At 43.8% G+C, this 18,829-nt stretch overlaps 1 protein-coding gene across 4 annotated transcripts in view; it reads right to left on the reverse strand.

Moving 5' to 3' along the window:
* Positions 1-18,829, reverse strand: part of TOX2 (TOX high mobility group box family member 2) — a 139,613-nt gene that overhangs the window by 42,821 nt on the left and 77,963 nt on the right. For all 4 annotated transcript variants that reach the window (XM_082644558.1, XM_082644556.1, XM_082644557.1 and 1 more), the window contains exon 3: positions 4,369-4,614. In XM_082644558.1, the coding sequence (XP_082500684.1) occupies positions 4,369-4,614 (246 nt within the window). The remainder of the gene's footprint in view (positions 1-4,368; positions 4,615-18,829) is intronic.

Consider the following 18,829-nt stretch of genomic DNA (forward strand, 5'->3'; position numbering starts at 1 on the left):
AAATGAGACAATCAACACAGGATAAAATTATTGAGTTATGAAAATAGGGGTCAGATGGAGGTGCGGTGCTTTAAATTAAACTGGCAAAATATATCTTTCATACTAAATTGACTCTTTTTGTCTTGGAAATGAATGTTTAATCAGTTAAGATGCTGAAGTCGAGGGAGAAGCCTTAAGCATATTTAATTTTGTAAAAGGAGCCCGCTGTTCCTTGTATAGGACTCCCGCCGGCAGCCATACCTTTAAAGCAGAAGAGATGACTCCCATGCACGCTGGGAGACCACGCGGGCCGGGCAGGGGACCAAAAGGAGTTGGTGGCCTCTGGCATCAAAGCCAAGAGGGCTTGGCGTTAATGAGATGGCTGTCAAACACCTTGGCCTCATCCACTGCTCCAAGGACCACATCCTTGACATCTCAGCCTGTGCAGAGAGCACCTGAGGCATCCTGGTCCTTGGGGTATCCTCTGTGCCACTGGTGACCCTCCACCAAGCTGCTCCATCCCTTGGGCACCTGCTAAAACTGAGAGGTGCATGGTAGACAGCTGCGAGTAAATTCTGGTTTTGTGACTTAATAACTATGTTATACTCATTCATTCATAAAATACATAAACTGCTAGTGTCAGGTCATCACTTCCTTTAGGAAGCAATAACCCCACATCTGAGCCAGCTGCCTCTTCTAGGTGGACAGAGCAACATGCACTGATTCTATCAGAGCATTTACTGCATTTTTGAAAATGAGCTCTTCATCTGTCTCTCCACCTGCACCAGGAGTTCCTCAAGGGCTTTTTTTAGGTCCAGAGTTCAGAACAATGCCTGGTACCTAGCTGGCTCTCAGTCAAGGCTGATCACTGTGGTTAAGTCCAAAAATGGCCTCTTCAAGACATCAGATTCTAGTCCCTGGAACCTGTAAATAGTACTGTATTTGGAAAAAAGAGTCTTTGCAGATGTGATTAAGTTAAGGCTCTTGGGATGGGGAGATGATCCTAGATTATTCCTAAATGCCCTAAGTACTTAACCATCCTTATAAGAAAGGCAGAGGGAGATTTCACTGACAGAAGAGAAGGCGATGTGATGACAGGCAGAGATTGGAGTGATGCAGCCATAAGCCAAGGACAGCTGGCTATCACAAGAGGCTAGGAGAAGTATGGGATGGATTCTTTCCCAGAGTCCCTGGAAGAAGGTCACTCCTCCTGACACCTTGATCTTGGTCCAATGATACAGATTTTGGACCTCCATCTTCCAGAGCTGTGAGAGAATAAATTTCCATTGTTTTTAAGCCACCGAGTTTGTGACAATTGTTAGAGCAGCCACAGGAAACTAATATGGTCACCTACCTGCTCTGAGCCTCCATTTCCTCACTGCAGTCGCTCCTGCCTCACTCGGAACTTGGGAGCATTATGTGGGAAAATGTTTGTAAAGCCTCCTGCACAATGCTTAACATCTGCAGGGTGCTGACACAAATTCCAGTATCACCCACATAGCATGCACATCCATACACACAGACACACACCTTCAAGCTTCAGCTCAGACAAATTTAAAACAATTGTCTTCAAGGGTGCTTTGTCCCTCTTTGCCATACAGTCCCAATGGATGGACATGTTCTTATTTGGTTTCCTACTTGGTCCGGCAGCCTTCCCCTGGGTAAAATAGTTTGGCTTATCTTTCATTTCATAACGAGGGAATATAAAACCCAGTGAACCCTTGAAAACTCTCACTAATGGAAGAATTAAAGCTATCTGAATTTGTGAAGCATCTTAAACATGCACTAGTTTTTAAAGAAATCTGGAAAATGGCTACAAAGTACCTATTTGGACTGAGCCCAACAAAAGCATTTTCTAGGAGGAAGGATGGGGGGTCATCTCTGATAAACAGATAATATCCTTTGTAATTATCAGAGCTATTATAACCAGGTGGCCCTACCAAGGTACCTGTGAGTATCTGCAGTCTGTTCCTTTAGGTAAATGAGACTTATGGGAAAACACTGCAATTTGGTTACAGTGGGAATTCATTTTTATGACTAATAATAACAATAGCAAATATTCCCTGATTGTTTACTCTCTGCCAGACATTTGTTAAGACTTTACATACATTATCTCAGATACACGTCACTGCAAGAAAAGAGGACTGAAGCTCAGGATGTGGGACCAGGATTAACACGGGTCCTGGGATGCCGGAGCCCACGCATTTACCACTAGCCCACACTGTCTCCACTGACCACCAGCATCCCAGACCAGTGACACTGTGGCCCAGAACTGCAGCCAGACACACCCCTTATCCATGGCCCTCCCCAGGGTACACACCAGAGACTTCTGCAGGGCCCCGCCCTTGCCTCTGTTACCATAAATCCTGAACCAGGACGGTCTGGAATTGTGAGGTTTTTGTTAGGAAATTAGCTGGGCAAGCAGCTAAGGTAAAAGCGTTGTAACAAAGTGGAATTAAAACCACATGGCTGTGGAATCCGCAGGTCTCAGAGAGAGAGAAGGGGAAGCGGAGAACCTGCATTATTGATGGGCTCGTTCCTCAACAAATGGAGCATCAATTTCCATTGAGCACTTTAGTCAGACCCTGAACAGTATAAAATGTGGGGCTTGAGTTGGCTTCCTCCTTCCCTCCCTCTCTCTTTCTCTCCTTTTACATCTCACTAGCTTCGAAAAAACAAAAGTGACGTGGCTCTCAAAAGTATACGTACAGTATACCAGGTTTTTTTTTTTTAAGCAAGGAGATTTGGTGGTAACAAGAGTAAACAATAAATAAATAAAATACAGTTAAGATTGTTAGATGATAAACTGTACACCTGAAGGTCCCAGGCATCTGCTAGAATTGGGCCACAAATTTGGCCATGACCTCTGAGCAGCCTCTGCAGAGATGAACATGATCCATCCAACATCATGTGATTCTGATAGGAAATCAATTTAGTGGCCCCTCCTCCCCTCCATAGGTGTGTTTGTGACAAAATCAAGGACCGCTTCCTCCTGGACACAGTGGCGGGTCCAGCCGTGCTGTCATGGTCCTCCCTGGAAGACCCAAACTGTCACCTGCCAGAGACATCAGGGAAGATGTTGGCTGCTGGAAGCCTTCACGCCTGCTGTGCAGATGACACTAATGATACTGCTGGAGTTCCTGGATCCAGCTATGCCTGAAACCCTTTGTCCACCCCCGGATATTTCAGTCTTTTTTTTGCATCAGCTTATTTGAGTTTGATTACTGTCACTTAGGAATGAACTTAAGGGTTGTGACTAGCTGTGAAGGAAAAAGCAAAACTAAACACACATCACAGTCATTCAGGAGAAGTACTAGAATTCCCTTAAGGAGATTTTCCCATTGTACAAAAAATTCTCTACTGATTTTCTGTAGGTCTTGATTGTTCAAAGCAACCATCCATGCTGAAAAATCATACATTTCCTCAGTATGGTATTCAGGATCTTTATGATCAGGCCCTGCTAGTTTTCACTCCTCTCTCCCTATATAGCTCCATGTCCTTTCTCTCCAGCCCAATAAAAAGAATGACCTCCATGCCACTTCTAAGCACTACATGAGCCTCCTGCCTCTTGCTTTTGTACATGCTGTTCCCTCAGCCTGGAAGGTCCTTTCCTTCCCTGGTCTGCCTGCCAAATTTCCACACATCCTCAAAACTCTAAGTCAGTAATCACCCTCTTTCCTGCTAGCTTAAGCAATACGATATTTTAAAAACAATCTGATTCTATTTATATGAAATGTGCATAATAGGCAACTATATAGTAGATCAGTGGTTGCCTAGGGCTAGATGATGGGGGCATTTGGGGATGATGGTTAAAGGGTATAAGGTTTCTTTTGGGGGTGATGAAAAGGTACTAAAATAGATTGTGCTGATGGTCACACAACTCTGTGAATATTCTAAAAGCTACCAAACCATATACTTCAAATAGGTAAATTGTATAGTAGGTGAATTATATTTCAATAATAAAGACTTTTTTTTTTTTTTTGGCCACACCAAGAGGCTTGTGGGATTCTGAGTTCCCTGACCATGAATCGAACCCAGGGCCCCTGCAGCGGAAGCACAGAGTCCTAACAATTGGACCGCCAGGGAAGTCCCCCTCAATAAAGTCTTTAAAAAATAAAAATAAAGATGAGACTATACTATTAAAAATAATAATAAAACAAATAATACCGAGGTACTATAAACTCAGCTTCAGAAATAAGTAGTGTGAGGACATAAATTTCCCTCCATGCCCACCCCCAATATTCTGCAGACCCCCCATGCAAGTAACCAACTGAGCCCAGACTCTGTCCATGAGCAGAGGGTCCTCATCAAGGCACTGGCATTCTGCTCCCCCTCAACTCTCTTTCCTGCTGTGACCAGCAGGAACCATGGCAGGTAAAAGGGACTCACCGTGGGCAGCTGGCCCGATAGCAGGTGGCTGTCCTGGGCCAGCATGTTGGACACCATGATGGCTGGGAGGTCCATGGCCTGGTAGGAGTAAGCAGGAAGCAGCCCGTTGGGCGTGAGGCCGTGGCACAGTGAGTGGTAGCCGGCTTCGTGGTCCCCCAGGTGAAGGAGGGATGGCTCGGGGAGGCTGGGAGGCGTTATTGGGGGGATCTCATAGTCTTCGTTGCTCTCGTTCTGGCTGTTGTAGGTCTAAAACATCAAAAGGGCATGTTGTTGAGGGTCAATGTCTTACAGCTGCAGCACAGGCTTGACAGCACCCAAAATAGCAACAATGATAACCCCTTGGCAAAGGAGAGGGGGGATGATCCCTCTGCAAGGCACACAGTCAAGATGGCCCAGTCAGACTCCTGACCCATCCCCAAATGGGTGCTTCCCTCTACTATATAGTCTGTATACAGAAACCTGCCCTCCTGGAGAATGGGGCCAGCTCCTGTTCACCTGTTCTTCTCTGTTTTCCCACCAAATCTGGCCCCTGCAGCCCACCATGAATCCATCTGTCCACACCCACCCATTTTACAGATGGAAGAACTCAGGTCCAAGAGGAAAGCGGCCCATGCAGGGCTAGTAGAAGAGCTGGGAGTGGAGCAGAAGTATCCTGGCTCCCTGCCCCATGGTCTTCCAGGGCAGCTGAATGGCCTTCTCTTATATGTTCCCAACTGGGTCCTCTCTTGGTCTTTCTCATCTTGGTAAACGGTAAAAACATTCCCCCAGGAGCACAAGCTACGAGCCACACTGGACACCTTCCTTTCCAAACATTATTTGTTCATTTTTCCCACCTCACTGCACTGACTAGGAAGCTCCATTACAATGCTGAATAGAAATGATAAGAGTGGACACCCTTGCTTTTTTCCTTATCTTAAGTAGCTCAATATTTTTAACACTAAGCATGATTTGCCATAGGTTCTTACAGGTATTTTATAACAGGTTAAGGGCATTTCTTTTTCTTTCAATTATGCATCAAATTTTAATTTTATTGAATTCCTTTTCCCTGCATCTACTGAAAGTCTCAAGTGACTTTTTCTTTTAATTCAGTTAATATGGTAAATTGCTACACTTGGTTCTTCTAATGTGAAAACAACCTTGCATTTCTGGAATAGACCCTACTTGGTCATTTTATGCATTATTAGATTTTGATTGCTGACATTTTGTTTAGGATTTTTGCATCTAGTTCACGAGTAAGATGGGCCTATGATTTTCCTTTTTCATACTGCCTTTGTTGGATTTTAGTACCAAGGTTATGTTAGCCTGGGGAATCATTCCTCCTTTTCTATGCTCTGAGAGCGATTAGACCTAGGAGAAGAGTTATATGTGAACTGCAAGATGGATCCAAGAAAATATGAAAGAGAAGTTTCAAGATATAGAGGACAAAGTGAGGGTGTCTAATGGACATCTGTTCAATCAGCCTTCTGGAGGGAGAACAGTGAGAATGCGGCAGAAGAATAACTGAAGAGATAATGGTTGGGAATATTCGAGAACTGATGAAGGACACCAAAGGTACTGGTGAATATGATGGTAAATCTTACAACAGTCATATATAATGTGTAGAGAAGGAAAAAAACATGAAACCACAACAGCATACAAGAAATCAATCTTCTAACATCCTTATATTCTTTGGTAAATTAAGTATGTGTATTAAAATAGCTAGGGCAGTTGAAGCCCATTACAATATCTGGTTCTTGGTGGGTGGGCTCTCAGTAAATATTTGTTGGATGAGGTCATTGAGGGGGTGGGGATGGGTAGGATTCGAGTGGAGTTATGGTGGGAGGAAGGCCCACATGGTCTCTAAAACACCTGCTTGTTGTTAATGCCCTTCTCCTCGGGCATATGTGAATCTCACCACAATTCCTGGGAAAGAGCCCTAGACTGCCCTTTATATCCATAGAAACATGCTCCAAGAGGGTAGTGCCTAGCCACACTCATGCCCCCGCCTTGGACCCAGAGTCCAAGCCACCTCTTGCTTACTGGCTCCCTCTGCAGGGGTCTTGTGAGATTATTTCACGGATAGGCAAACAGCAGTCCAGGAAGCAGTGACCCTGTGGGTGGCAAAGGGCATCCGGAGCCATCAGGAATAGGATCCAGTCTTCTGACCCCAAGATCTGTCTCCTCCCTACCACATGAAGTTGCTTCCAAGAGCTGGACCAAGCTCACAGGTTTGGGGACTGACCCCTGCCTAGTTGCCCTATATGCATACAACCAAAGTTATATATCTCATACTGCACGATCTTAGCCTGTCATTGCTCTCTCTCGGCTCAGTTTTCACACTCGCACAAAGGGGGACAGGGGATGGGCTCATCCACTTTTCAAGCTCCGTGGCTAAGTATATGCATTAGCTATTCTATCAATATCCATGGAATTTCAATCCAATTTGATGGGAGTCCCCCAGCTGGTGTGTGGGAGTAACAGAAGGACCAGGAGAGGGCCCAAGGAAGATCCAGTTTATCCTGATCAAGCTTGACACATAGGTGGAAACCATGTCCTGGTAGGTCTCAGCTCTACCGACAACAATTTCCTTGAGCATTTTTTCAATCAGGGAATATAAATACCTAACATTTATTGAGCATATAGTATGTGCCAGGTGTGAGCACTTTACAAAAGTTTAATGCATTTAATTCTTACAACATCGTTGTGAAGGAGGTTGTGTTATTATACAGCCATTTTATGGATACAGAAACTAAGGCACAGAGAGGGGAATTTACCTGCGAAAGTCACACAGTTAGAAAAAGGTCTCACTCCCTCCTCCCCTAATATACACTGTCTGCAAAGGAAGGCAACGTTTTCTAGTCTGTGACTTGGATCCTGAGACTCTGGGTCCTAACAATCCTGAGAGGCAGTGCCAATCAAGGCCAAACTGAGGGCTTGGGCACCAAGAAACAGGCTTTGGTCCAGCCTTGTTATTGATGAGCTTGGGAAAGTAACTCCTCCCACTAAAAGGTGAAGATCAAAAGCACGTTTTCCTACACAGGACCCCAGTCCAATGCTCTCCCTTACTGTCTATCACCCAGAATATAGCCCCCACTGCTAGTTACTGATCACCCAATATATGGTGGGTGTTTTATGTGCACATCATCTCTAATTATTTTTCCTCCATAATTTCCTAGGTGTGTAACAAATGGTATGTGTCTCTAATATCCCAGCTGTGTCTACAGTGACCTCCTATGTCTCCTTAATTACGAGTGTGTGTCACCTATGATCTCCCTAATCCCCCAAGTGTGTCTAAACTGACCTGGGACATCCCTCAAATTCCCCAGGGTGGTCTACCTTGATGTGGGTTGTCAACTTTATTCCCCAGGTCTGTCTACCTTGATATGGATGTCTCCCTAATTCCCCAGGTAGGCCTGCCCTGAATTATTTCTTTTCCAGCTTTATTAAGATGTAATTGACATATACATCTCTTAACTGTTAAACGCATCCTGTATTTATCCCCATTTACAGATCAAAAAATCAAGATCTAGAGGCTTCACCCAGGTTACAACTAGGAGGTAACTGGGTCTGATCCGTATCTTCTCGTGTTGCTGTGACAGTCGCAACCTCTTTAAGGACCCTCCAAGCGTCAGTCTCCCCCTCTGAGTCTATGTCCATTCTGCTCCCAGTGCCCATTCCTCAAATAAAGACATTCTGAACACTCCCTGCCTAAACACTAGTATGTCTCTACTGAAAAAGAGGCAGAAAGAGAGAGGCCCCTCCAAACTTCTTAACATGGTGCCCAAGGGTGATGAAAATGCTTCAGATTGTATTTTGATGCATTTTGGTGCATATAGGCGGGTGTTAATGTAACTTCACCTTTACGTGCATCTCTTCCAAGACAAGATACCCAAAGGTCAAATGGTATAATTTTGTGGTTAAGGATATGAATGGTACATAATTGGGTGAAGGGAGATTGATTGCACTAGGGAGCAGAGAGGGGAAAGGGGAGAAATACCCCCAAGAAATCAGAAATGGCTGGAGAGAAAGCACTCTGTACCCTTCTATGCCTGGCACCTCACTAGTAAACCCCCCACCCCTGATGTGAATGCAACCATCCACTCCGTGTGCACCCTCACCAAGACAGCTGAGCAAGGCTCTGGCCAAATTTCACCAGAAATCACGCTTACCAGCTCTGCGTGGGATCTTCGTGCTGCTGGGAACCGCTCCCTTCCACCTTGTTAATCTCCACGATGATTCTCCCCTGAGTAGTCCTCTAACTCCCTTTCTGTCCCTTTGCCCTTTGCAGATGACCAGTCACCTTCTACTTCATTCACAGGGAAAACAGAAAATAGCTTCCAAAATGTCCTGACACCAGAACCACAAACCTGCCCATTTGGCACCAACGTGCCTCCTGTTTTGATGCCAGAAGAGCCATCCCTCCTTCTTCCGAAGGCCGATCTCCCTACTGTGTATGAATGGTCCTACCCCCTCCTTTCTCCCTCTGTCCCAAGGACCTTGGTCATTCCATCAACCATTCTTGTTTCTGGCTCTTTGGCCTCCCCTCCCTGCTGGACTGAGATGTGCTCAACTCTCTGGTCTTACACGCTCCCCCATCCCTCTGCAGCTGCCACCATCTCTCCTCCGGTTCACACCCATCTTCTGGAAAGGGCTGTCCTCACCCATCGGCTCCCCTCCCTGTCTCCCATTCACTCCATAGCCCACTGCAACCTGCATTCTCTTCCCTCCATGCCCTCACCAACCAGTGAGCTCCATGGCACCAGATCCAACTGGCTTTTTTTTTCCAGCCACGTCTCATCTGTCCCCTCAGCAGTGACAGTCCAACTGATCCCTTTCCTTCGTCTTGCAAACATCCCTCCTTTAGCCTCCAGGCCCTTGTGCTGTCAGTTATCTGCCCACCTTCTTGCTTCTCTGTCTCCAGTGTCAACTCCTTCTCTGCCAGCCGTGTTGGGGTTTCTTGGGTTCAGTCCTGAGCGATCCTACACCTTCTCCCCAGGTGGACTTCACCCAGTCTCAGTTTCAACTTCCATCTTTTTTTTTTTTAAATTATCTCTAGATAGAATTTTTTAAATGAATTTATTTATTTAATTTATTTATTTTGGGCTGCGTTGGATCTTCGTTGTGGTGCGCAGGCTTCTCACTGTGGTGGCTTCTCTTGTGTAGAGCATGGGCTCTAGGAGCACGGGCTTCAGCAGTTGTGACTCGTGGGCTCTAGAGCGCAGGCTCAGTAGTTGTGGCGCGCGGGCTTAGTTGCTCCGCAGCATGTGGGATCTTCCCGGACCAGGGCTCGAATCCGTGCCCTCTGCACTGGCAGGCAGATTCGTAACCACTGCGCCACCAGGGAAGTCCCTTCAACTTCCATCTTGATGCTGCATTTCCACCTCCAATTCTGGTCACTCATCTGAGCTCCAGATCTGAGCATATAAATGCCTACTCAATGCTCCCACTTGATGTCTCACAAGCATCTCAAAGTGAACATGTGCAAAGCTGCAATCACGATGCCCCTTCCCCCAACCTGCACCTGTGTCTCCCTCATCCTCCACCCCGTTAATAAAGCCACGAACTTGGGGCTTACCTTCAGTCACCCCTCAAGTCCAGTGAAACTCCTCTGAAATATCTTTTAAACCTATCCATTTCTCTCCATTCACACTGTCTTGGTCCAGGCCACCAGCATCTCTTACCTGGGGAACTGCAACAGCTTCCTTACTGGTCTCCCATAGCCCACTCTTGTTCCCACCAATCCATTCCCTTCATGCAGCCAAACGGGTCTCTAGAAAGATGATCATCTCACCACATAACTCCCATGCTTACAAGGCTTTGATGGCTCCCCTCTGTCCTAGGATAAAGTCCATAGAACCAAACATGGCTTGTAAGTCTTCACCTGGCCTGGCTCCCATCACCCTTCTAGCCACAGGGACAATTTCCTGCCTCCAGGCCCTCACACAGTCTGTTCCTTCTGCTAGAATGCTTTGCCCGTCACTCACTCTTCCTTCATCTGGCCCATTCCTACTCATCCCTCAGCCATAGGTTTGGTTTAAATGTCTTCCCTGACACTCTCTAGAGTGTCACACACCCTGCATTTCTTCTTGGAAGTACTCATCAGATTTGTAGCTAGCTTGTTGTATAATTATTTGTTTAATGTTTAATGTGAGTTCTGCCAGGACAGCCCTTGTATGTCCTGTTTTCCAGAATCTGGCACAAAGTCAGAGCTAAATAATTAGTTGGATGGGTGAACGAGCCAGGTCCTATGGCAGAGGCCATAAGCATGCATCTCACTCAACCTTCGTGACTGCCCTGGAGGTGGCCCTTACTGCTGCTATTGGACAGGAGGCAGTACGGTGTCAGTGGTTCAGAGCCTTGAATTCTGGCTCTGCCACATACTAGCTGTGTGGCTTTGGGCAGGTTACTTAACCTCCCTGTGCCCCAGTTTCCTCGTATGTGAAAAGAAGGTACTAACAGTATATACTATAGGGCTCCTGTAAAGAGTAAATGAATCAACATGTGTAAATGGCTCAGGACACCGCCTGGCACAGAGCCAGCCTGCTCAGAGATGGTTGTTATTGCTGTTGCTATTGTCCTTGCCAGGAGTTTCAGAGACATCAAGGAACTTCCCCAAGGACACAGGACGAGTAAACAGCAGCTCACCCACTCGGTATCCTCACTGTTTTGTCCATCATGAATGTTCCTAACTCCTCACGCCACAGGTCTGTGCATCACAGGGTGATGTCTGGCTTCAGCCTGACCACCGAGATGGGCCAGGGGCTGGCTGCCTTTAGATGGCACTCAGCCACAGGTATCATATCATCCCGGAAAGCAGAGTCCCAGGAAGCCTTCCCCAGACCCTCCCACAGCAAGACTCCCCTCCTCTCATTCCCCCTCCACAGCCTCATGTGTGTTCCCCAGAGCACCCTTATCGCCTGCAATGATTTGTGGCTCTTTCCTTCCCTTTAGCTTGTGTCCCCTCCCCACAGACTCCACGAGGGCAGGGGTTAAGGCTGTCTTGTCACCAATGCCTGGCACACAGTAGGTGCTCAATTAGAATGTGATGAATGAGCACATGAAATGGGAGGATGCACCAGGCTTTGGGTTTAGACTTTACCTGGGGGTTTCCATATCTGCTCCTCCCAACAGACTGGAAGTCCCTCAGTCACCCACTGTTCATGTCTGTGGACTGTCACCTTCCTCTCTACTCCCTGCACCCACAACAGGTGCTGTCACATGGCATGTGACAGTAAATGCCAAATGATGGCACGAGTCCACACCTTTCATTTAAAAAACCGAAACCTTAACACACTGGAACCAGCCCAAATGACCAGAAGCCTTTTCCAAAAATAAGCATATGTTGCATCAAAATATTGGAATCACACAATTATGACAATTCACTTTAAGAGGCAATTAGCACACTTAAAAATAACTAAACATGCAAACATGTACACGCCTCCTCTGAATGCAATTAAATCCTAAATGCATGACACCTGAATACCACCCCAGCTTGCTATGGATTCATACTGTGTGCCAGTCTCTGGACCTGGTATTTCCACACTCATTCTCCATTTAATCCATATGAGTTCTGCAAGGAAGTGACTGTTCTCTCCATTCTGCAGATGAAGAACATGAAGCTCAGAGAATGAAGGTGTCCCAAGTTATTCTTGGGATAACAAGAAGTATTGTTGGGATTCAAGCCCAGGTCTTGTGACTCTGAATCCATCATTTTCCCACACTGGGTCAGAGACCTATTCAAGACTCCTATTCCTCACTTCCTCTAAGTAAGAAATGGACCACTCAGTGTTGCCTAGTTTGCTCTCCAGCACCAGTGTCCTCATGAGACATAGAAAGAGATGCCAAGCTGTAAGAGCTCTAGAAGCTAAAAATATTAGCAGATCTTACAGAGAAACTTCTGTAAAGAGTTGTCTTTTCCTATTCACCCATCCTCTCTCAAACACACTTCCCTGGTGTTGCAGTGGTTACGAATCCACCTGCCAATGCAGGGGACATGGGTTTGAGCCCTGGTCTGGGCAGATCCCACATGCCGTGGAGCAACTAAGCCCATGTGCCACAACTACTGAGCCTGAGCTCTACAGCCCGCAAGCCACAACTACTGAGCCCACATGCCGCAAGTAATGAAGCCTGTGTGCCTAGAGCCTGTGCTCCGCAACAAGAGAAGCCACCGCAAGGAGAAGCCCGCACACCACAACGAAGAGTAGCCCCCGCTCGCCGCAACTAGAGAAAGCCCGCACACTGCAATGAAGACCCAACACAGCCAAAAATAAATAAGTTAATTAACTAATTTTTAAAAATGCATTCCAATCACATTTTCATCCCACCATCCATCAAAACTGTCTGGCAAGGTCGCCAGTGACCTCCATGTTACTAAGTCCAATGGTCAGATCTCAGTCCCAACTGTCCACATTGACCTTCTCGAAGCATTTGACATACTTGGCCACCCTCTTTCTCCTGGGAGTAAATTTCTTCAAGTGCTTCTAGGACACCACACATGTTGATCTTCCTAAATCACAGGGCTTTTCTTCTCCATGTCCTTTGCTGGTTCCCATTCTTTCCCTCAACCTATTAATGATGTCACAGAGCTCAGATCCCAAACCTCTTCACTAAATACACTCAGTCCTTGAGGATTTCATCTAAACTCCTTGCTTTAAATACCATCTGTATGCTGCTGACACCCCAGCTCATATCTCCAGACCAGACCTCTCTCCTGAACTACAGATTCATAGAACCCACTGTATTTGACACCCTTGTTTGGATTTTAATAGACATCTCAAATTTAACACGTCCAAAAGAGAACCTGTCAACCCATGGTTTTCTCCTCCTCAGCTAATGGCAAGTCCATCCTTCCAACTGCTCAGGCCAAATGTCTTGGAGCTATACTTTGACTCCTCTCTTTCTCTCATACCCTACACCAAATCTGTCAGGAAATCATATTCGCCCCACCTTCAGAACAGATACAAGATGGAACCTCTACGGTCCAAGCCATCATCCTCTTTACCCTGGATGAGTGCAGTAGTCTCCCACCTGGTTTCCCTGCCTCCGCCCTTGCTTTGGTCTATTCTCATTCAGAGACCAGAATTATCCTGTTAAAATGTGAGGTCATGTCATTCCTTTGCTCACCACACTCCAGTGGCCCCCTTCTTACTCAATTAATAACAGGGTCCTCAGCAATTCCATTCCTGGGTATATATCCAAAAACAAAAAACAAAAACACTCATTCAAAAAGATACATGCACCCCAATGTCCATAGCAGCATTATTTACAATTGCCAAGGTAGGGAAGCAACCTAAGTGTCCATCAACAGATGAATGGATAAAGAAGACGTAGCACATGTGTGTGTATATACATATACACAGACACATACTACGGAATACTACTTGGCCATAAAAAGAATGAAATTTTGCCATTTGCAGCAACATGGATGGACTTGGAGGGCATTATGTTAAGTGAAATAAGTCAGACAGAAAAGGACAGACTGTATGGTATCACTTATATATGGAATCTAAAAATACAACAAACTAGTGTATATAACAAAAAAGACGCAGACGCACAGATACAGAGAAGAAACTAGTGGTTACCAGCGGGGAGAGGGAAGGGGGAGGGGGAGTATAGGGGTAGGAGTGGAAAAGGGTTATTATGAGATTATATAAAACCATGTGTGTGAAACTTTTGAAAATTGTAAAGCACTGTAGAGTTTAAAGAATCTTTCATTCAATAAAACCTTCCCGCCATCACCTCTTAATATTCTCCTCGTTCATGCCAGTCTGGCCACACTAGGCATGATTCTGTCTCAGAGCCTTTGCACTGGCTGTTCCCTCTCTCTAGAACATTCTCCTCTTAAATATTCACAGAGCTCATTCCTTCACCCCTCAGGTCTTCACTCAAACCCCTGCTTCTCAATGAGGTTTAACCTCACTGCTCAATTTTAAAGTCACAAACCATCAGCCATACTCTACTGTTTGTTTGTTTTTATCATTTGTTACTTCCTAATATCCTGTATATTGGGTTGGCCAAAAAGTTCATTCAGGTTTTTCGTAAGATGTTAAGGAAAAACCTGAACGAACTTTTGGCCAACTCAATATTTTATCAGTTTATTATGTATTACCTGTCTCATTCCACTAGACTATCAGCTCCACGGAGGAGGAGATTTTCACCTGTCTTGTTCACTGCTGTATCCCCAATTTCTTCAACAGTGCCTGGCATGTAATGAGTACTCAGAAAGTATTTGATGAATAAATGAATGAATGAATAAATAAATGAATGAACTACTCATAAAATGCCAGAAGAAAGAGTGGTAAGAAAATGAATGGACAGCAAACCATGAAGATACCCCCTTCTAAGGAGAAGGCTTACTTTTGGCTCTGATCCAAGGGTAAGACAAAGGTTCAATCAGTCCAGCATTCCTCCCTTCCTGGAAGTGGTGCATGAAAAACTGTTATCGACTGTCCTTTGTGGGGAGCGAGTGGGAGTGGGGAGGAAGAGGCACTGAGGCAAACAACAGGGCTAGGAGGTAGGGCTTTACCAACACGTGACATCTACCATACAGATGTGTGTTAGGAGGTTGCTAAAATCACCTTATTTCTCAATTCGTCCATTTGTGCTTCTCTTTCCAAATCAACTAAATAATGAGAACTCAGAGCAAAGCAATATGGCTGGGGTAGAAGGGGCATCCAGGAGACTGGCAGGTTTCTCATGCACCAGTTCTAGGAACGGAAGACTACTGGACTGATCCAAATGACCTTTGTGACTTGCGCTTGGGTCAGAGAAGGGTAAGCCTTCTCCTGGAATTCCTAGGAGGAAAGGTCTTAATTGAACATCGAAGCCAATGATTCCTTGAGACGGGAATAAACAAGCAAGGGGGCAGCCTCTGGGCCTTGAGAAAGGGATGGAGAAGAAAGAATCTAAGAACACCCATTGGACCAGAAGCCTGTTGCAGTGACAAGCTTATGTTCCATGAAATTATCAGAATAAACTCATTTGCTTACCACAATAAAATAAGTGAATCAAAAATTCAACCATAGGAAGTAACAAATATAGATAGATAGATAGATAGATAGATAGATAGATAGAGATATATTCTTTTAAATAACCCTTTCCGAAACAAATACTTAAAGCTCAAACCTAGAGAATGAAAAGAAAATCAAGAAAGGGATTCTAGAAGGAGTGGTGAGCTGAAAAACTACTACAACTTATATTAATTCAAAATGGCTGTTGATAAGGTGACTGCAGGATTCAATGTGACTATCTTGTAAGGATTCCTAAAATAGAAGAGGTATAGGACAGAATTATAAAATTAAAAATGATCACAAACAAAAAATCGACAGGATTTTGCTAGAAGCTATGCCTTCCTTAAAGAAGACTACAAATACTGATTAGTTATTTATAGTGTAAGGAAAATTTAAGTTTAAATATTTTGTTCTAATTTTTTACATGTATTGAGTTGAAGTTCACATAACACAAAATTAACACTTGCGTGGCATTTAGTACATTCATGTTTTGTGAACACCACCTCTATCTAGTCCCAGAATATGTTTGTCATCCCCAAAAGGAAACCCCATACTTATTAAGCAGTTTCTCCCTACTCCCCTGGTCCCAACCCCTGGTAATCACCAATCTGTGTTCTGTCTCTGTGGATTCACCTATTCTGGATAGTTTCATATAAATGGAACCATACAATATGCGACCTTATGTGGCTTCTTTCACTTAGCATAATGTTTTTGAGGTTCATCCATAATGTAGCACATATCAGTAGTTCACTCCTTTTTTATGGCTGAATAATATTCCACTATATGTATAAACCCAATTTGCTTATCCATTCATCCACTGATGGACATTTGGGCTGTTTCCATCTTTGGGCTGTTTCCATCTTTCCATCCATTTTGGGCTGTTTCCATCTTTTTGCGAATAGTGCTGCTAGGAACAAGTTTGTACATATATTTGTTGGAGTTCCTGTTTTCAATTTTTGGGGGTATATAGCTAGGAGTGGAGTTTCTGGGTCATACAGTTTGATGTTTAATTTATTGAGGAACTGTCAACCTTTTTTCCACGGTGGCTGCACATTTTACATTTCCACCAGCAACATCTGAAGGTTCCAATTTCTCCACATCCTTGCCACCAACACTTATGTTGCATTATTTGTATTATAGCCATCCTAGTGAGTATGAAGTGGTATCTTATAGTAGTTTTGATTCGTATTTCCCTAATGACTAATGATGTTGAGTATCTTTTCATGTGTTTTTTTGCCATTTGCATATCTTCTTTGGAGAAATGTCTTGAAGTCTTTTGTCCATTTTTAAATTAGGTTGCCTTTCTGTTGCAGTATTGTAAGTGCTCTTTATATATTCCAGATACTAGACCCTTATAAGATGTATGATCTACAAATGGTTTTCTCCCATTCTCTTTCTTGATAATGCCCTTGATACACAGAAGTTTTTAATTTTCATGGAGTCCAATTCATCTATCTTTTCTTTTGTTGCTCATGCTTTTGATGTCCTATCTAAGAATCCATAGCCAAATCCAAGGTCATGAAGAGTTACTCCTATGTTTTCTTTTAAGAATTTTGTGGCTTTAGCCCTGAGACATAAGTCGTGGATCCATTTTGAAATAACTTTTGTATATGGCATGAGGTAGAGTCCAACCTCATTATTTTGCACATGGCTATCCAACTGTCCCAGCACTATTTGGTGAAGAGACTGTTCTTTCCCCATTGACTGGTCTTGGCACCCTGGTTGAAAATCAGTTGACCACAGATGTAGGAGTTTATTTCTGGACTCTTATTTCTATTCCATTGGTCTATATATCCATCCTGATAGTGTTCTATTGTGAACCACATTGTTCTGACTATTGTGCTTTTGTAGAAATTGGAAAGTGTTCTCCAACTTTGCTCTCCTTTTGCAAGGTTGTTGTGGCTACTCAGGACCCACTGCAATTTCATATGAATTTGAGGATCAGCTGTTCCATTTCTTCCTAAAAAGGCCGGTGGAAACTTGATAGAGATTGCACTGCATATGTAGATTGCTTGGGGAGTACTGCAATCTCACCAAAATTAAGACTTCCAATTCATGAGCACAGGATGTCTCCCCCATTTGCTAAGGTCTTCTTTAATTTCTTTAAGCAGTGTTTCATAGTGTTCACTGTTCAAGTCTTTCACCTCCTTGGTTAAATTTATTCCTAAATAATTTATTCTTTTGCATGCTGTTATATATGAAATTGTTTCTTGGTTCTTTTTTTTTTTTTGGATTGCTCATTGTTGGTACATGGAAACACAACTGATTTTTGAATATTGATTTTATACCTCGAAACTTTGCTGAATTCATTTATTATCTGTTTATCATAATTTTAAAGAAATTCCACACTGCTGGAGGAACAACAACAACAACAAATGGAAAAGAAAATAGAACCTAATCAAACCAACAAAAATCTGAAAAGAAAAAAAGAAAATAGAAATGAACTATGAAACATGATAAAGGACCTTCAAAAATGACAGCATATTAAGACTAAATATTAGTAATCACAATAAATACAAATGATTTCAATTCTTTTATTAAAAGATAAAACATTAATATTTTGATTAAAATAAATGAATCCAGCATATGACATTTATAATAGGCATGCATGAAATAAAGTGACACAGAAGGTTAAAACTAAGCCGATATATCAGGCAAATAAAAAGCAGAAGTGGCAAAATTAATCACAAGTTAAGTACAATTTGGGGCAAAAGGCATAAAAGAGACTAAGAGTAATACTTAAGTTGACAAATGACACAATCCACTAAGAAGAAATGACAGACATAAACTTTTATGTAGACGGATAAATCACAGAAATATAAAACATTGAACAACTGTTAGAAGTACAAAGCGGATTTAACCAAACCATAAACATGAAGAGACGCTAACACATCTCTTCAAAAACTGACAAATGAATCAGATAGAAATGAGTAAGGACAGAAGATTTGAATAACACAATTTCCTCTCTTGATTTGTCTCAAATTTAAAGAACACACATTCTTTTCAAATGTCCATGGAACACTTAAAAAACATGAGCATGTAATAACTACTCAGATAATCTCAAACTGTTCAAAAGGCAGGGATGATATAAGCCACATTCTAGGATCTAAATGTACTAACCTAGTTTTTAATTAAAAAGAAAAAAAGGGCTTCCCTGGTGGCGCAGTGGTTGAGAGTCCGCCTGCCGATGCAGGGGACGCGGGGTCGTGCCCCGGTCCGGGAAGATCCCACATGCCGCGGAGCGGCTGGGCCCGTGAGCCATGGCCGCTGAGCCTGCGCGTCCGGAGCCTGTGCTCCGCAACGGGAGAGGCCATAACACTGAGAGCCCCGCGTACCGCAAAAAAAAAAAAAGAAAGAAAGAAAGAAAAAGAAGGGAGAGAAGGAGGGAGCAGAAAAACATGGAGGGAGACGGACCCTCCTAAATACTTGGGCATTTTAAAAGCAATCTTCTAAGTAACTTTTGGTTTAAAGAG

This window comes from Mesoplodon mirus (genome assembly GCF_964341445.2).
Source record: "Mesoplodon mirus genome assembly, chromosome: 15".
Classification (NCBI taxonomy): domain Eukaryota; kingdom Metazoa; phylum Chordata; class Mammalia; order Artiodactyla; family Ziphiidae; genus Mesoplodon; species Mesoplodon mirus.